General features: G+C 43.9%; 1 protein-coding gene across 1 annotated transcript in view; it reads right to left on the bottom strand.

Annotated features, from left to right (window-relative positions):
• PIK3AP1 (phosphoinositide-3-kinase adaptor protein 1) overlaps nucleotides 1–20,638 on the bottom strand; it is a 117,146-nt gene that overhangs the window by 54,225 nt on the left and 42,283 nt on the right. Inside the window, exons 3-4 of the mRNA XM_055346188.1 lie at nucleotides 3,563–3,699; nucleotides 212–356 (exon numbers count right to left, since the gene is read on the bottom strand). Of these exons, the coding sequence (XP_055202163.1) occupies nucleotides 212–356; nucleotides 3,563–3,699 (282 nt within the window). The remainder of the gene's footprint in view (nucleotides 1–211; nucleotides 357–3,562; nucleotides 3,700–20,638) is intronic.

Below are 20,638 nucleotides of genomic sequence, written 5' to 3' on the forward strand. Positions count from 1 at the left end.
AAAAATTTTACTATATCCATTTTTTCCCCCATCACACATGTATGTTTCTGCAACTTCCTTTTCCCTTAAATAGAACATGACAACCAAATCCAAATCTTGGCTGTCACTTTTCTCAGTTGCTGAATAAAGACAGGACAAGTAAAAGAAAGCAAGACTGGGCCTCTTTCTAAACCGGATTGCCTGATTTCTGGAGGTAAATGGGGCTACTCACTGGGGGCCTTCACGGAAACGGTGTATTCATTCTCCAGCTTGGCTTCCACCCTTACTGAGGGAGAATCCTCAGGAGAAAATTCTGCTTCTGTTGACACCCTCTCATCCAACTTACATCTCACGATGACGTAGACTGTGGTTTCCGCCTGGAATGGGAAAGCAGTAAGTGTCCCCTCTCCCTCCTGGGTGCCCTATCAGGGTGCTGGGTGGAGGGTCTCCCAGCTCCCTGAGGCCCAGCTCTATCTAGTGAAGCTATCCAGAGAAGGGTGGGGTTTGCTGTCCAACACTGGGCACAACTGCCATGGGTCCCAAAGAAACAAGTTACAAAGACCAAGAGTGAACATTTACAAACCTGTACAGCAATTTGAAGGAAGCAATTTTATGTCTGTTGAATCTAATATAATAATTTAAAATCCTTGGGCTTGTATTTCAAATACCTTTTTAATCTCATTTTTTTAAAAGATTTATTTATTTATTCATTCAGAGAGAGCGAGAGAGAGGCAGAGACACAGGCAGAGGGAGAAGCAGTCTCCACGCAGGGAGCCCGACGTGGGACTCGATCCCGGGTCTCCAGGATCACACCCCGGGCTGCAGGCGGCGCCAAACCACTGCGCCACCGGGGCTGCCCCTTTAATCTCATTTTTATAGCATTTCTTTTTTATTGCATTTGATTAAAGCATTGGTCCATGACATATTGGAAAATTTGACAAACAAAATAAAAGAGGTCTTCACAGATGGTTTAAGAAGCACTATTCTGACAGTAGCCTGGCTACTCAACATGAAGCCAACGGACAGCACTGGAAGCTGATTTGAAATGCAAAATCTCAGGCCGCGCCTGGACCCACTGCACCATCAGAGTCTTTATTTTACCAAGACCCCCAGGTGACTCACATGCACCTTACCATGTGGGAGGAACCAGCCTAGAGAGGCCGACTTGGGTTCTGCTTTCCATGCTGTTTTAGAATGGGCAAAATACCTTATTGGAGGACTGATTTTGCCCAGGCATGAATAATCTGAATAGCTATTTCACCTGGCTTTAAGATTTTTTGCCAGGTCTGCCACATACAATTATCTTATTTTATTGTGCTGGTCAAGTAGAAGATGAGCCTCTTAAGACTTGAACAGGTAATGACAGTCTGTCCAAAGAGCAGCACTTCTGGTCAGTGCTAATCCCCAAACGTTCATCCTATAATTCTTTTATAAAGACCTCATAGTAGGCCTTCATGACAAGGGCCACCATTTCACAACAGGTGAGGAAGATGTTAAATGTGAATGTGTATTTGGCTGACCTGACTCTGGCTGCAGGCCCAGGCCTGTCGCACCTGCTCCTTCTCCCAGGCAGCATGGGGAGTCAGAGAGAATGAATGTGTCCTCTCTATTGACAATAGGACCCAACCCCAGTCTGGCTGCCCCAGGATCCAGAGACCTAGAGAAGGCCACAGGGGGAATCTGGAAGCCAGGACAGGAGAAAGAATGAAAGTCTGGAGAATCAGAAAGGCATGTTAAGAGTACTATTCTTCGTTTCCAAACGCCCTTACCCACCGGTGCCCACCAGTCTGGTCTTAGGATGAGAGGAATGTGGAGAAGACAGGAAGGCATATGGAGAGACTGGAAACTAAAATGCCCACAAAGGCCTAACCAATGAAGAGAGGGCATGAAGTGGGCTGAAAATAAGAACAGGGAGTGATGGGAGCAATGAACTAGGGAATTCATGCCCCATCTAATGGGTTGCTAGGCCCAGCCACTCACCTCAGGCCTGGTATTATCAGATTCTGATTCAAGGGAAACTGGGATGGGACCCCTGGGTGGTTCAGCGGCTTAGAGCCTGCCTTCAGCCCAGGGCATGATCCTGGAGTCCTGGGATCAAGTCCCAAATCAGGCTCCCTGCATGGAGCCTACTTCTCCCTCTGCCTGTGTCTCTGCCTCTGTGTGTGTGTGTGTGTGTGTGTGTGTGTGTCTCATGAATAAATAAACACAATTTAAAAAAAAAAAAACAAAAATGAAGCTGGGAATAGATTTTCATGCCTAATTTTTAAAACACTGTACAGGGCAGCCCTGGTGGCTCGGTGGTTTAGCGCCGCCTGCAGCCCGGCGGCGTGATCCTGGAGACCCTGGATCGAGTCCCATGTCGGGCTCTCTGCATGGTGCCTGCTTCTCTCTCTGCCTGTGTCTGCACCTCTCTCTCTCTCTCTCTCTCTCTCTCTCTCTTTCTCTCTCTCTCTGTCTCTATGAATAAATAAATAAAGTCTTTAAAAAATAAATAAATAAAACACTGTACAATCTAAACCAACCATATCTATGAGCTCGATCCATCCCAAAGCAGCTGTCTGCAATCTCCATGGAGGGAGTCCTTGCCCAATGCCTGTAGCCTCAGGCTGCATGTGAAACCACGCACAGGTGCAAGGTAGCTAGTACTTCCCATTGCGAAGGCTCCCATACCCCTTGTCTCACAGACACCATAGGGGCAAACTTAGCATAGGGCTTGTATCTACAGGGAAGGGTTTTGCTGTTCTGAACTAGTATCACACATTTTTTTCATCAGGAAAGGAAAGATAATGAAAATCTACCAATTCTATGGTAGGATTTAAATGACGGTGGCCCATCAATTGGGCCATCACATTCAAGTCACCTGTTAACATAGGTCTCATCCTGAAAATGTTAGTCACATTATGCTTTGGCTTTTAACTTTAAAATTATCTAAAATTAACAACCAGTATTGGTTTCAGCCAGCAAACTTCAAGGCATTCATTTGAGGTACAGCAGTGGTCAATTGATGGAGAAGCAAGCTCTCAAAATGCCCTCTATCTACTTCCTCTCAGCACTAGGCTGGTAGGAACAGACCCAGGCCTCTACCTCCAGGGTTGGTAATGCTCATGTTTGCCACATGCTCTGTTTCTGATCTATGAACTTAAAATCTTAGATAGGGGGCACCTGGGTGGCTCAGTTGGTTAAGCATATGCCTTAAGCTCAGGTCATAATCTCAGGGTCCTGGAATCAAGCCCCATGTTGGGCTCTCCACTCAGTAAGGGGTCTGCTTTTCCCTCTCCATCTGCCCCTCCTACCCTACCCGTATTCTCACTCACTCTACTCTCTCTCTTTCATAAATAAATTAATAATCTTTAAAAAACAAAGATAAAGTCTTAAATGGATGACACATACTTTCCTGAGCTCGCTTCTCTCTTACCTAAAGGAGTGAGGTGTGCTCAAGGCTCAGGTACTGGGATTCCCAGAGCAGCTAATCGACAACAAAATCCCCAAGGGAAGGCTGAGATTACACCCCTTTACTGCAACAAATGCATCCATTGAAAAGGCCATGTTCTGACACTGATCCACCAGCCCCAGGAGTGCCTACCCCACAGCGAATGCGGTCTGGCTGCACCACCATCAGGTTCCCAGGTGAAGTCTGCAGTGGTAGGCTCTGCTGCTTCAAGCAGGAAGGGACCTTCTCGTCCTCGGTCTCTGTGTCAGTGACTGAGTCACAGCCAGAATCTATAGGACAAAGGACATCACTGAATAAAAACACAAGGAAGGAGAACTGATGGGCATGTTCCACCCCATGAAAGCCCCAAACATTACCAAATAGGAAATGGCTCTGAATGTCAAATAAATAGAAGCTGAAGAGAGTGACTCAGGAAATCATGAAAGACGACCTGCCGGGAAAAAGTCAATTACCCGGTAGGCAGCAAGGGTAGGATGCCAACAAGAGGACTGTGGAGAAGAAGAACAAAATGTCTGAGACAGGATGTTGCCCAAGGCTGGGAAGTCTACTCTTAACCAGTAGATTTCTGGAAGATTTGCCTCCAGACTTCCTGCACTGCTGGCTTTGGTGGCTGTGAGGAAAGGAGGCCCCCTCTCCTCAGGTGGGGTCAAGCATGGGCTGTCCACTTAATGGTCATCTTTTGAACACCAAGTAAGACCTGTGCTATCCAGGAAGCCATTAATCCTCAGGGTCATGGCTATCCAATGGAAACACTCTGGAACAACAATGAAAAGCAATCATTTCCAACAAATCTTGGATCAATATAACTAGGTCCCAGATCGGTACCATAGCTAATACCTATACTGTGCACAAGCTCAGAGCAGGTGAGGAGGAGTGTGCAAATGTGTGGGGCATGGCATGGAATGAGATGATGCTGAGATGGTATAAGTAGAACCTACCAGACCTCTAAGGCAGAGGCTCTTTACTAGGGCCCATCAATTGATACCCTGTGTGCAAGATTCTGTCTGTGTGTTTGTGTGTGTGTATGTGTGTGTACTTGCCTATACTTCTCTAGAGATAGTCCAAAGCTTTCATCAGATCCTCAAAGAGGAACAAAATGGCTAAGAATGGTTAAGAGATGGAAGGTTCATCCAGTACTTTCTCTTCTTTACCTCTAAACCACTTACAGAGCCAGGCAAACATGTCAGGCACTTGACATGAAAATTAATGAGACATCAATCCTGCCTTCGGAGAGCCCACAGTCTAAAAGGGCAGGTCCCGTGAGAGTTAAGACTTATCTTGGCTCATTCCTGCAGGCTGGCCTCCTGGGGAAGGAGGTGGCCTCTGGCAGAGCTCAGAACAGTAAGCCCTAGTAGAATGCTGGGGTGGTGCATTGAGCCACTGATATATCCCACAGAGAGCTGCACTCATAGGCTTGGCCATTAGACCTCAGGTCACACCAGGGGAACAGACTGTGCTCCCATGACCATGAAGGCTGAGGTTGGGGAGCTGGTCTAGGGGGCAAGGAACCATCACGTCCTACTGCTATAGCTGTGAGGCAAGGATCTCCAGGATCTGCTCAGGCTGGGGAAAGGGCTGAGGATTCCCAGATATGCAGCTTAAAAACTCTGCAGCCTCAGACAGTGGTCTTATCCTATAGCCTATGTCTGCACTGCCAGATGCCTCTGCACAGCCCCCAGACTGTGATGGGCAATGAGGCATACTCCTGTTGTTCTTCCCCTCTCTGGGATTTCCCCCAAGACTCACTATTCCACAAGGTCTGGCAGAGGCAGCCAGGTCTCTGATCCTGCTTGTACAATAGGAATCCCAGCAGAATTTAGTGTTAAGAGACAAGGCAAAGGGTCCTGGAAGTTCCAAGGAGGGTTGATACTGGTTTTCACTAGCCATCAGAGGCATCAATCTCCTATAGCTCTCCTTTCCTCTCCAATCCTAACTCCTTTAACAATGCCAGTTATCCCCCCTCAAAGGCTAAGTGCAATAGCCTCCCTGGCTCCCTGCTCTCCAGCCACATCAATGGAGGCTGCCACTTTCTCTGCTGGATCTGTCCTTCCCTGCTACCTTCTCTTCTTGATGGATTACTTCTATAACAGTCAGGATGGTTACCTCTACAGACAGAGCCGTACACACCACACAAGCCGTACACACCACACACTCCCACCCACCAAGGGAGCCTGTTTAGGAAAGAGCCAAAAAGATCAGGGATAATTAATATTTTTTCTTCTGAATAATTATATAGTATCATATCAAGCTTTAATATTTTATTATTTGATGCCTAGACTATCCCATTTTTTCCATTTCTGAGGTTCTTCCTGAATAAGAAAAAAATCTCATTGACTTAAACACCTAATCAGTTACTTAAAACTGCAAGAACTTCCCCAGAATTCCTCCAGATTTGTTTAGACACTACCCTGAGCAGCCCAGTGCCAGGCACCAACTCTTGCCAATTCCTTGTTCTAAGTGATTTTACAGGTATAAGCTCCTTGGGACAGACCCAATGTATAGTCTACCATTGCTTCAAAAAATAAAAACTCTTCATTTCTCCCAAATTACATATCTGTAATTAGTCAGCTGGCCAAAGAGTCAAAGCTCTAGTAAATATATTAAGGAAAGAACAGAGAAAATATAAGTAAGCCATTGAGAAAGACAGGATAATGACAGATATGGAAAAAAATTTTAGAAACATACTGATGTGAAAACTCTACACTAAGAATTTTTTAAATTTCAACACAATTTTATAGAAAAATATTAATTACCATAATTGTCTCAGAACAAGTAGAAAATCTGACAAAATCAATACTCATGGGAAAAAATTCCTTTAGTTTTCAAATAAAATTCAGAGTACAAGTCATATACCCCTCTTTTTGCATTGAATTTTTTTTTAATTTTTATTTATTTATGATAGTCAGAGAGAGAGAGAGAGAGAGAGAGGCAGAGACATAGGCAGAGGGAGAAGCAGGCTCCATGCACCGGGAGCCTGACGTGGGATTCGATCCCGGGTCTCCAGGATCACGCCCTGGGCCAAAGGCAGGCGCTAAACCGCTGTGCCACCCAGGGATCCCTTGCATTGAATTTTAAATTACAGTTACAACAATGTTCTTTATAATATCCAATTTTCCTATCTAGGAAAATTCCATTTATATAGGTTTATGCCTCTTACCAAAATTTAAGAAACAATAAAGTGTAGTCCTGTTTCGTATTACATTTATAAAAAATTAAACAGCAATTAAATACAATGGATAACCCCAAAATCAAGCTTCATTCTCATAAAAACTTAATATGTCATCAAGAAAACATTAAAAATCGGTATAGAATAAACAAAATGGTTGGCAAGAAGAATGGCTCAGCAGATGGTGCAGAAATTTTAGCTATTTGGGGTAGGGGTGATGGGACAGAGGGACTATTTAGATGCTTCCTAAATCTCATATACCCCCAAATAAAGTTTTGATGAATTATAGACTGAAGTGAAAAATAAAACAGATTTTAAAAATCAAAAAGATGAGGGGCATCTGGGTGGCTCAGTCAGTTAAGCAGCTGCCTTTGACTCAGGTAATGATCCCAGGGTCCTAGGATCAAGCCCCACATCGGGCTCCCTGCTCAGTGGGGAATCTGCTTCTCCCTCTCACTCTGTTACTTCTCCTGCTTGTGCTTTCTCTCTCTCTCTCTCCCTCTCTCTCTCTCTCTCTCAAATAAATAAATAAATAAAATCTTTTTAAAAAATTAAAAAGATGGAAATATGGGTGAAAATTTTATCATTGGTTTGGGAAAAGCTTGTTCATCTTAAACAACTAAAATATAATCTAGACAAGCAATAGAGTTGGTATGAATTTAAAACTTTAGTAAACAAAGTTTGAAAACTCTAAAATCTAAATTGTATTGTTTTGGTGGCATTAGTCATATTGTCCAAGGGTAGAAACAACCCAAATGTCCCTCAACTGATGAATGGATAGACAAAACATGGTATATTATTCAGTCATAAAAAGGAACAAAATATGGAACATTGAAAACATGATGCTGAGTGAAAGAAGCCAGCCACAAAAGACCACATATTCTATGATTCCAAATATGTGATATGTCCATAGGAGGCAAATCTATAGAAACAGGGACGCCTGGGTGGCTCAGTGGTTGAGCATTTGCCATTGGTTCAGGGTGTAATCCCAGTGTCCCAGGATCAAGTCCAGCAGGGAGCCTGCTTCTCCCTCTGCCTATGTCTCTGCCTCTCTCTCTGTAACTCTCATGAGTAAATAAATAAAATCTTTAAAAAAAATCTATAGAGACAAACATAGATTAGGGGTTGCCTAGGGCTGGGGGACTTAGTCGGGTAGAGGGCTTTGAGAGATGATAGCTAAAGGATATGCAGTTTCTCTTTTGAGGGGATGAAAATATTCTAGAATTAACTGTGGTAATAGTTGCACAAGACTATGAATATCCAAAAAAATACCACTGAATTGTACACTTTAAATGGGTAACTTGTTTGATGTAATGAGCACTGGGTGTGATATGCAACTGATGAATCACTCAACTTTACCCCTGAAACTAATAATACACTATATGTTAATTAATACAATTTAAATAAAGTTTTGAAAAAAATGAGTCACTTGTATGTTTTTTTTTTTTAAGATTTTATTTATGTATTCATGACAGACACAGAGAGAGAGAGGTAGAGACACAGGCAGGGGGAGAAGCAGGCTCCATGCAGGGAGTACAACGTGGGACTCAATCCCGAGTCTCCAGGATTACACTCTGGGCTGAAAGCGGCGCCAAACCGCTGGGCCACTGAGGCTGCCCGAATCACTTTTATATTATGTGAATTATATATCAATAAAGTTGTTATTAAAATATCCAATGACCAATCACAAACTGATTTAAAATTTGAAATAAATATGCCACAGGGCTAATCTCCTTAATATATGAAGGAATCATAGAAATCTCTTTAAAAACACCTAACAAAAAAAATAAAAATAAAAATAAAATAAATAAAAACACCTAACAAGGGACACCTGGGTGGCTCAGTGGTTGAGTGTCTACCTTTGGCTCCAGTCATGATCCTGGGGTCCTGGGATCAAGTCCCACATCGGGCTCCCCAGGGGAGCCTGCTTCCCCCTCTGCCTGTGTCTCTGCCTCTCTCTCTGTGTCTCTCATGAATAAATAAATGAAATCTTTAAAACAAAACAAAGCACCCAAAAAGTAGATAATTCGCAAAGGAAGAAATACGAATTACTTCCCCATCTAAAACAAAAAACAAAAAACAAAAAAAAAAAAACCATCCACTTCCACTAATTATCAGGGAAATAAGAATAAAAACAACACTGCTACTCTACCTTTTCAAATTAGGAAATGTTTTAAGATGAGGGAAGACAGGGATCCCTGGGTGGCACAGCAGTTTGGCGCCTGCCTTTGGCCCAGGGTGCGATCCTGGAGACCCGGGATCGAATCCCACGTCGGGCTCCCGGTGCATGGAGCCTGCTTCTCCCTCTGCCTATGTCTCTGCCTCTCTCTCTCTCTCTCTCTCTCTCTCTCTCTCTCTGTGTGTGTGTGTGTGTGACTATCATAAATAAATAAAAATTTAAAAAAAAAAGATGAGGGAAGACAGATATCTACTCTCATTTGATGCTAAGGGAAGTATAAACTGGTAAGACCTTTCTGCAAAGCCACGTGTCCACATACAGGGAAACAGAAAGTCTAAAATGGTCATATCTTTTGGCACATAATTCTACTACAAATTTCTCTTCGAGAGGAAAATAAATGTCCAAAACATAGACAAAGATAATGAACCAAGATGTCTGCTAAATCATTCTTTGCACCAGTAAAAAGTGGAAAACAACTGTCCATGGAAAGGATACATAAATATATTATTTTCAAAGAGTTTTAAGTGGAAGCTTATAACATTACAGTAAGCAACAAAGCAGGATATAAAATCATGTATCTTATGTGTAGAGTATCAACTATATGAAGAGACATGCATTTAAAAGGTCAGAACAAAATCTGGGCTTGGCTTGTGCATGGCCCTTCTTCCCTCCCTCCCTCTTCTGTCCTTTCTACCTTCCAACCTTTCCTGTGTTTTCTGAGTTTACAAAATGAGAAAGCACTTGGATAGGGGGTTGGGTAAAGAGAAAGCAGCCGCCGAATCCTTTGGTGAATTGTGTCACTAGCTTGGCACAAATGAGATTGACCCTTAGTACTGTAGCACTTGGCAGATAATCCCCAACATTCAGATGGGCCATGTCCACAGTTCCTTCCAGTCACTCGAAATGAATTCACTCATGGCAGCAGTGGCAGCTAATTCACTTCAGGAAGTCAGGCAGGATGCCATTCATCCTGAGGCTGATTCTGGAGGCCCTGACATCACCACCACTTAGGTTTCTTCCAGCCATAGCTACCTCTTCCAGGGCATGCTACAGACTGGGCCGGGGCCCGCTTGCCTCAGCCAACCCAAGGTTTCCTTGAAGGAAATGCCCACCCAGATGGAAGCACCACTGAAACCCACCTGACAGAATGAGCCAGTGCCAAGCTTTGCCACCTATGTATGCAGATCCCTCATGACCCTCCCCACCTTGAAGATAAGGCGCTGCCCTGAGACTCACATACCTAATAAATGTCTGAGTGAGGGCACCTGAAAACCCTGAGGACACTCCCCCACCATGTAAAGTTATCATTAAGATACCAATAGTATCCTCACTGCTTTAAAACTGAACAATATTCTCTCAGCTTTTATGAGGTCCACAGGAACTTGAGAAATTATACACAAAGACTTCCTGGGTCATCTGGCTCACCAGAGTCTCTTGTATAAAGGATCCATGTGGCAAATACTCCTCGGATTCAGAGGCAGGAAAATCTTGTCTCTTCAGAGAACTTGCCTGTTTTCTCCTATTAGACAATAAGAACAGGCTAATGTGGTGTCGTTTCACTTTTTGCCCTTGCTGCCAGATAATTCAGTGACAGTTTGGTCACTTGTAACTGCTGTTACACTCTCATCCAGGGCCATGGTCTTGTCTATTTGTCTTTTCTCACATTTTGTTTAATTTTGGGGGCTGTTCCAAATACTTTGGGGATTTAGGCCAGATGTGACACCATGTTTCTCAAACTGGCAGCTACCAAAGGCCTCAGATATACAGTCCTTATGGGAATATGTGCTTGGCCTTTTCATTTAGATGATAGTGCCTCTAAAATGAAATGCAAAGTCATTCCAGATGACCTGTATGACCATGTTATAATTGGGTCCTGCCATAGGTTTGTGATGTCTTTGTGTACGTGTGTGTGAGTGTGTTTGCAATCATTTTGCAGCTGGATCGTGCTACACTGGGTGTCAGGGGCCAGTGAAGAAAGAAGAGAAGAAGCAGTGCAATATGTAAAGGAGGTGTTTGTGTCACATGAACACCAGAAGGTTACCCTGTATACTACTTCATATAGAAAAATGCGGTGGGAGATCTAAGTCCCAGAATAACACAGGGGAGTGGCAGCAAGCCCCCCTCAATGGAATGGACGAGCACCACAGCCTCGTGCCATGTTCATGATGCTGCTTCAATAAACCAGCATCATCTGGCAAAATGAATACATTCCTTAGCCTTTTATTTATTTCATACCTATATTGGTATCTTGCTCATATTGGTATGTTTTGCTTTCAGATTTGGGAAAGAACATCAAACATAAGGAGTTGAATGTGTTTATAGATATTTAAAAACATCAGAATAATTTGCCAACACTAAAGATTCCTAATTTTTTTGCCCTTATGAGGGAGTCTCTACATTATTTGGGTGTATAAACTCTATGAATTTTGATTGAAATGTGTGTATGTATGCAACTGTATCCCCAACGACACCACACGGAGCAGCTCCTGCTAGGTGAGAGGGTTGGTGACAGACTCCTTTCTACCAAAAATAACAGAAGTTACTCTTTATTGAATATTACGGTGACTGCTTAACAGTCTTAATCTCATTTAATACAGGACAATGCTGGGAGAAAGAAATCAATATCCTATTCTCAGTTTATAGATAGAAACCCTGTGCCTGAAAGATGGAAGTAAGCAAGCAAGTGGGAGTTTGCCCTCCAGGGGTCTGTGCCTTGCCTGGTTTGTGGATGGGTCCAGGGCAGGAAGCAGCTATCACTTGCTATTCTGTTATGGGGTTGTGGCTGCAGCTCAGAAGACACGATGTAATCTTTTTGCTCACCAATGCCTAGTGGTGCTGCCCTGTTTTGAGCCATGATACCTTGGGTTAGATATGCTGCAACCTGCCACCAGGGCCAACAGGCACATCCCGAGGATGGCGTTTAATCAAGAGACACTGAACGCCAATGAAACCAGCCAGAATCCAGCAAGCTCAAGGGGCCCCTGACCCAAGGCTGCACACTCTTACTTTACAAATAAGTTTTCAGACTAGCAAATTTGCTGTCTTTTCCCTGCACATTATCTGGCACTCAGTCAGGACTACAGCTTTTTGATAGCTTGCATGAGGGCCGGAGAACGGTGTTTGCAGATCTTGGAGAGTTTTTTCAGAATCCACAAGCTAACTTCTCTTGAAAAGTAATGCTAAGCTTTGAGAACGTTATAAACAAGGATCATTCATTAGAACAACCACGTTTGGGACACCTGGGCGGCTCAGTGATTGAGCATCTATCTGCCTTTGGCTAAGGGCGTGATCCTGGGGTCCTGGGATTAAGTCCCGCATCCGGCTCCCTGCAAGGAGCCTGCTTCTCCCTCTGCCTGTGTCTTTGCCTCTCTCTGTCTCTCATAAATAAATAAAATCTTAAAAATAAAAAAAAAACACGTTTGTTGAGCATTTACTATATGCCAAAAACCAGGTAAAACCCTTAACATATATGATTCCATTTTATCACAATTAAGGGATTGATATGATTCTGCCCATTTCACAGATGAGAAAACTAGGCGACAGAAATTTAAATAAGTTGTCCAAATCACATAAGTACTTACTGTATGAAAATTTAACCCCCAAGTCCATGCTCTCATGAACTCTGATAGTGTATTTCACATTGTGAACCATGTAACCTGTTGAATAGGAGATGATTCCAAAGTGTACAGCAAATATTCAGTGATACTAAACCACATGGTAGAAAGCAATCCTCTTTCAATTCTTCCAATACCATTTATATTAAGAAGAAGGCTTGGTAAGCTAAGAGGATGCCTTGAGTACCCCTCTCACATGCTTTTCTTTTTCTCCCTTTGTACAATGGTGAGAACAAGGCCTTAGGCCCACAGGCTTCTTTCTGTAGGCATGAGTATCCAGTAGAACTTAATACCACTGCTTGATTTTTATTGTCTTTATTTTTGAAGTTACTTTCTTTTCATATTAAGAGATACTGGTTTTTCCATTATACTGGCAAAGTTTCCTTTTAAACAAAATTTACTTAGGGACACCGGGGTGGCTCAGTGTTTGAGTCTCTGCCTTCAGCTCAGGGCATGATCCCAGGTCCTGGGATCAAGTCCCCCATCAAGTTCCTTGCGAGGACCCTCCTTCTCCCTCTGTCTATGTCTCTGCCTCTCTCTCTCTTTGTCTCTAATGAATAAATAAATAAAATATTTTTTTAAAAAAATTAAAATAAATTTACCTAAGTAAAAAACCATGAAATGACTCAAAGAAAATATTGTTGCTAGTACAATGGACATAGACTGTGGCAATGGCTACATGACGCTGTGAATGTAATTAATGTCACTGAATTGTATAGCTGTAATTGGTTAAAATGACAAATATTATGTTATATATATTTTGCCACATTTTAAAAATTGGTTATGTAATATACCAAAAAATGAATTTTATACTTTAAATGGGAGAATTGCATGGCATATGAATTATATCTCAATAAAACTGTTAAAAAAGGAAAAATGTAAATAAATAAATAAATAAATAAATCTGTTGTTTTTTTTTTTTTTATTGGGTTTTTTTTTTTTTTTAATTTTTATTTATTTATGATAGTCACAGAGAGAGAAAGAGAGAGAGGCAGAGACACAGGCAGAGGGAGAAGCAGGCTCCATGCACCGGGAGCCCGACGCGGGATTCGATCCCGGGTCTCCAGGATCGCGCCCTGGGCCAAAGGCAGGCGCCAAACCGCTGCGCCACCCAGGGATCCCTGTTGTTTTTTTTTTAAGCTAAACCAAAATCCACATTGATGATTCTCAAATGACCAAAGTTTCAGAAAAGCTGAATTATATTATACTGTTTCTCTTATGTTAAACTAAATGTATTAGTGATTCTTAAAATAAAAGTGAAGGGAGGAAGGGAGAAAGAAGGCCTGTAGCATAAACATGTTGAATCATTTTCCCCAAGTTTTAGATGAAAAGGAAAAGAAAGCAAACAAATAGAAACTAAGGAGACACATTTCAGTAGAGAATAAAGGCTTTTCACCAACCTAGCCCCAAATGGAATGAAACAGAAATGATCATTAGGGCCAGTGAAATTGGGGTCATTGGGGAATGCATGTCCGTGGGCTGGAATAAAATAGGAGATGATTATCAATTGTGTCCAAGATTTCTAGTGCAGTTGATCAAGGAAAGAGTGAAGAAAAGTCAAAGATTTCTTGGAAGAATACAGAAATGAATAGCCACACAATGTAGGTGGCAATGTCCATGAAAGAAAGGGGCCGTGTTCCCTCTTTATTTGCATCCTGGGTCAGGGACCCAAATTTAACCATCACACAGATGAGGCTGGAACATAGAGAATTGCCTGAAGTCTGAAGAAACGTCCAGTGGCTTTCCCACTCAAGATGAAACTTCTCAACTATTACAGTTCTCACCCATCCTTCCCAAGCCACCATGATGAAACTGTAAAACAAAACGATGTCTGAAAGCCCGACATAAAACGTTCTGAAGCCTGAGCTTCCATATCACCTAGCAGATATCTACTGATCGTGTCTGACATGGGACCCACTGGGGAGTACCAAAAGTGTGTCCTCTGTAGTCTGGGCCTTAAGAAGTTTACAGCTGAAATGGAAAGAGGAGGCTCCATGTGGAAAACCTGAGAGAACTATGGAAGCCCTTACCAGCAAGCACCAGCCTGTGTGGTGAGACTGTAGCTACAACTAAATCAAGTTAAGTTTCTAAGTGTTTAAAAAGTGCTGGCACAGGAAAAATTGCACAGAAGTCCAGAGAGTTGAGACAAACTTCCTGAAAGATGAAGGAAGCAAGCTGACTCACTTTAACAGAGTCAAATAGCATCTGGATGCTAAGATTACCCTTCGGTGAAAAAGGTACATTTCCATTTAAATTAATAAAATAATTCATAATTCATTCCTTTATTCCTTCAATATACATTCATTGCTTATCGATGAATAACAAATATTCAAAGCCTATCCTAAGACCCCTCCAAGTAATGTAGGGGTGAGAATATTTCTGTCCTCCTTTACAATGGAGCGACCACACAGGCGAGAAACACAGGACAGAGTCTTTCAACTTCCAGAGACAAATGAGACAAACCAAGGACTTTGGTTGTATATCAAAGACCTGTCAGCAAAAACACTATTCATGAGAAAAAAAAAAAGCCTATAAAACAGAGACTGAAAATAGAGCTTTATTTTTCTAAAAGTGGAAGAACTTTGCTTGTTTTTTGTTTTTTGTTTTTTGTTTTTTTTAATAATTCCAGGGACACAAGCAGAATATGTCAGTTCTTTTGTCAATCTTGGTCAGAATCGAGAAGGGGAGTGGCTGACCACTCATCACACCCTGAGCAGCAGTGCCTCCAAATGTATAAAATAGCATAAACTAGTGGCTAACAAGCTGTTACCAAGCCAACATCCTGCTCTATCCGCTCTCATGAGCAAATGAGATGCTATAATTAACCTTATGTCTGAAAGTATATCACAAGCATGGTTCACAAAATGCTTAGAAAAATGATTTGTAAGTAGACTAAACATTTCTCCTACCATGTATCTTGTTTCTAAGCTATTAGCTTAGAAAATCAGTGTCACAGTTATTATCATGTCCTTAGAAAGCACAAAGGGAGACCTCAAGACTGGCTTCATCCTGAAATTCCAAAGGTGTGGATCCAAATGAAGGAGCTTTTGCTCCCTGCAAGAGCATATGGGTTCTGGGGTGAGGTGAGAGGCCTGTAATGGTGGGACTCAGGTTTTGAGTTTCAATAACCTCCCCCTAGCTTCCTGGCAAACATCAAGACTGCTTATTCATTTTAGTTATCACCCACGGGTCTTTCTTCCCCCTTGTTCATCCACCTTGGTTATGGGTATTGAATTTCCTGTCCAATGAACCCCTCTCACTTAAAAAAACTCCCAACACAATGACAAGTATACCCAACCTGAAGGTTACCAACTCCTGGCAAAGTCACATAGTCATCAGTCAGAATAATGGTAGCAGAGTCAGAGGAATGACTTAGCCACCACATATCTTACTGGCATTAAAGTCAGAGGTGGGGGGAGGTGACGATTATTTAGTGATATTTAGTGTGAGTTCATTGTCCTTGTCACCTTCATCATCCTCCCCCTCTTCCTCGTGATGCCAAAAAGGTAAGGAGGACAGAGTCCTATCAGCATAGCCCTAACTCAGACTTTAAAGAAACCCATGGTGGCCACTCTGCCTCCCTGGAAACAAGGAGAAAGGAACAGAAAGGAGGAGCAAGAATCAGTCCACTCCTCCCACAAGCCCATGCTGACTTCCTGAGCTTCCCAACACTCGCCAGCTCACCTGTCACAACCAACCTGCTTTGCCATCCAGATATTCTGTGTCGGTTGCAGATTCCTGAGGCTGACCGGTTTCATTACACATCAGTGGATCTGCTGCACTAGATAGAGGGTTCTGGATCAGGACTCTACTTGTACATCAATGCCAATCTTTTCCAGCTCACATAGACAAGGAATCCTTTATCCTTCCTTCACCAGATAATTCCCCTGGTCCTCCTCAAGGTAATGAGCTAGGCAGGAGGAAGGGAGACCTCAGGTCTCTCAGATCTCTATCCAGCCCCCACCTAGTGGCTCTAAGTGAACTATTCAAAGTGTTAGTTTTGTTTTGCTTTAAAGCAAAAGATGACTGGCTCTTCCCTTCCCCTCCCCAACAGCACCCTACCTGCTCTTCAGCTTGAATAAAAATAGCCCCATAGCTGAAGCTGCCATGACAACCAGAGAGACCTTGACAACAGCACTCCTGCCCCCCAGTCTTACTGGGCCTCTCCAACCCTCTTCCAAGCTCAACCTTCAGGAAACTTCCCTGAGTACTCAAGCCAAACTACTCCATCCTCATCTGAGAAGCCAGGGGTTATCTGGAGTTCTCATACCACTCCGAGCCTCAGAAGTTTTAATGTGTTCTCACTTTGTCCTTTCAGTGTCCTCAGGAAGCTGTAAAAGAGGTCAGTATCTCCCACTTTGAAGCTGGAAAATGGAGCGCACAAGGACGTGAACTGACTCATCCTAGGTCATCAGTAGCGGGTTTAATGGTAGAACGACATTTGAAAACTCAAAGATTCACATCTCCTAACCAGCTCCCTGTCTGAAGGAATGGTTGATCTCAAGAAAGTTAACCCCAGTGGAGAAATAATTCCTCCAGGGGAGCTGCTTCTGGCCACAGACAGAAGTCCTCTCAACCAGTCTCTGAGATAAATCTGGAAGAGTTACAGAAAGCCACCTCTACCATGGATCTGGCATCACTGGAGATGGCCCAACCACAGCTTTCATGGGCCACATTTATCAAGATCCTTAAAAGCCCTGTTCATACCGGCATTCCAAAAGCTATCACTGGGGAGAAGGGTCTCCACCAGGACTCTCAGAGCGGGAGGCTTGAAGGCCCCTGTTTCATCGTTCAGGAAACCCTAGTGTTGCTAACCAAGCAGGAGGTACTACAGCCCCCATGAAGGTTTCCTCTTTCTTCATCTCTTTCCGATACTCATAAATGTGCTTCCTCTCTCTATGTAAATTTTGTTCAAATGGCAGGACACAGGCTTGCAAGGAGGCCATTAATAACCACCCTTTAAACAGCCTCTTCTGAGTTTCCTGGTTCAGGAATCAATTCTAATCTAAACAGACATTGATGTCTGGATTTACTGGTGTGAGGACAGACAGATGGGCTTTGTCTCGGGCAGGCCACAAAAATGCAATTTATTTTCACCCAGCCAAGAACTGAGAGGCGAGAAGCAACTCTTTTTTTTTTTCTTAAGATTTTATTTATTTGAGATAAAGAAAAAAAGAGAGAGAGAGAGCATGTACCAGCGAGGGGGAAGGGCAAAAGGAGAAGCAGACTGCTGAGCAGGGAGCCTGATGTGGTGTGTGATCCCAGGACCCTGAGGTCCTGACCTGAGCCAAAGGTAGACACTTAACCAACTGAGCCACCCAGGCATCCCTTGATAATAGACATGAGCTTAGGAAATTGTGAAGAAAACTTCTTTCGTTTTTCTTCTCTACCACCCCACTTGTCACACTTATAGGAAAGGCTGAGGTGAGGTTGACTTGTTCCCACTGTTGCTGACCACTAACATTCTACCCAGCTAGAACTAGGAAATTGGACTGGTCAGTTTCACTTTCCATTTCAGGAGGGGTAACTTTCCTTCCTCACCCTGAAACACTGCATCTGGACTCACAGTAGGGTCAAGTTGGGGTAGGGGGCATGCTTCTCCTCAGCAATCGCCTTTAAGAAAGTACAAAACAACAAGATAGCACTCCAAATTCTGCTTAAATAATTATGGGCCAAAATAGAAACTCCTTTAACCCAGAGTCTGCTGACTGCCTCCCACCCTAGTAATTGAAACCTGTGCCATTTCCTAGCAACATAAATGTAGCTGCTGGTGGGGTTCTGGAAGAGCACAGTCAGCAAAACCGTAGGGGCCTAGATTCAAGTCCCTCCACAACCATGGACTGGGTAATCATGACTTTTCTAAGCTTCAAAATTTCCTCTCCTTTAAAATGAGAATATTTATACTCCTGGCCTGCCACACAGGCTTGTTGGGATTAAGCGACAAAAGCAGAAGCCTTCGAAAAGCCAAAAAGAACCAAAGTTAAGTATTTGTTATTTTTGTTATTACTCATTTACTGAATGAGAGTTCTGCAAGATGAGTGCCCACGTAGAAATGGGCGGGAGCTTACTTCTGCATCTGTCCAGAGCCGGCCCGGGAAGTGAGTGTTAGACGGCCCAGGGATGCTCCGGGTAGCCAGAGAGACATGAAACAACAGAGAGCCCGCTACTCCCGGGCACGGGCAGCGAGCCGTGACTCTCCACGGCAAAAGAGGCGTGCTGGGCCCACCAGCTCATCCAGTGAGGTCGTTCTCACTGGCAGCCGATGGGATTTTTTGTCAGCATGGAAGCCTGCATCCCCAGGCACGGTTAGACTCTGTGAGAACAGGCAGCACGGTCGGGGCAGGGTGGCGGCACAGTACGTGTAAGGGCTCCGCGGGCATTCAGACCCCAACTCTGTCACTTCCCATCTGCCACTTCGCTGTCTGCCTCAGCTGCCCCATGTGCACACGGAAACAGTCACACCACCTATCTCACACAATAGTTGTAAATGTATAATGAGCTGATTCACACAAAATGCCTCAAGAATACCTGACAGAGAGTAAGCGCTGAAGAGTTATTAGCAATTAGTATTGTTTATCTGTTGACCAAATTGTTCTTCCACTGGACCGTGATTCCTTTGAGGGCAGATTCCCTGACATTCATCTTTTAATCCCCAGAGCCTAGAACATAGTGAAAATCAATAAATGTTTCCTACGTGAAAGGATGAGTCAGTGAATAAGGAAGGCAAGACTGATCACCTAAGGAACTACCAGGGGGTAAATACAACAGGGAGGACCAACACTGGGCTCTGTGCCATAGGGCTTTTAGTGTGGGGTCTGGAGAGAAAGAGGAAATTGTCTGACACCCCCTCTCCCTCCCAGTTTATGCCAGCAGGCTGAGCCAAGCTGCCCTGGAAATTCCACATGGTACACGCACTGTGTTAGTCCAGGTCTTCTGAAAAGCAAACACTGAAATGGAGTTAAACATGCAAGGATCATATCAGTGAGAGTACCTGTGGCAGAAAAAGGGGAGGAAAGGTGGGAAACCCATAACATGGTCTGAGCCCAGATAAAGAAGAGTGGGAAGGAAGGATGGGTATAGGCGTCCTAGACCACTGAGCAGTCTAAGGAAACTTCTGCAACCTCTCGAAGAGTTCTCAAGCTGAAGGAGGCCACTGGAGGAGTCCCATGTCTGGGGGCCGGGTGGGGGGGGGGGGGGGGTAGGCCACCTGTTACAGTATCCCTGCCGGCTGGGTTGCTGGCTGGGCGGGGAGCAGGGGGAGGAGGAGAGTGCTGCCAGAGCCTTGGGCAATACCGGTTTGGGTTCAGAGCATAGCCCTGGGGCGTCTGGTCAATTCTACTCAGGGGGAGGTCTGCCAGGTGCATTCTCACCATAGTCCTTAAGAGCATTGGATTTAGGGTCCAGGCAAGCTATGTTGAATCCCAGCTCTTGCCAGCTGGTTACCTTAGGCAAGTTACTCAACCTCTCAAAGCCTCACTTTCCTTATTTGCCAAATGGAAATTACAATTCTAACTTCTCAGGATTGTTACTGTTGTACACGGGGCCTGACATACAGTAGGTGCTTAATAAGAGGCAGCCGCCATTTCTCTATATTTACTACTAATAATGAAGTACTTCTATTAGCATTTAGGACATGAAAACAGCCCCCACTGTTGCATACTTGTATTTGAGTCTTGTGAGTCTACTATAGGGACAAGGGACATAAGCCTAGAACCATGGTTAGTACAAATTTAAGCAACCAAACCAGTTTGTCTACAAATGAAAGGTCACAGGGACTTCCCTATTTGGTTATTTCCTGGAGGGGAGGCCAAGGTGGGTCATAGAGTGCCAGAAGCCACCTAGAGCCATTCACACCTCCTCTTCTCTTCCATTTGGTCTGCACTGTTGTCAGCCTGCCCCCCACCCCCACCCCCAGCTGTCTGCCTCCCAAGGAAAGTGTGGTCAGCACACCTTTCTCCTCCAAGAACAGGACCATCTCTGAGCTCTGAGAGACAGGACTCGTAGTGCCACATACATTCTTAGCATCTGTTTGGGGACTCTTTGGTTGCCTTTGACCTTAATTGTTTTCCTAAAACCTTGGCCAACTTTCTGGTCATGTCATCGCCTGGCTACTGCTGGCTTCTGGCCCCTACATCTGACTGGGGTCACAGAATGTCTGCTTGTGGGCCGGCGGTGACCCGAAGCACTTAACAGCTCTTTCAGCACCCAGACAGCCACCTTGAGGCTCTCCTAGCTTTGCTGACCCTCAT

Source organism: Nyctereutes procyonoides, unplaced genomic scaffold (genome assembly GCF_905146905.1).
Source record: "Nyctereutes procyonoides isolate TBG_1078 unplaced genomic scaffold, NYPRO_anot_genome, whole genome shotgun sequence".
In the NCBI taxonomy this organism is placed as follows: domain Eukaryota; kingdom Metazoa; phylum Chordata; class Mammalia; order Carnivora; family Canidae; genus Nyctereutes; species Nyctereutes procyonoides.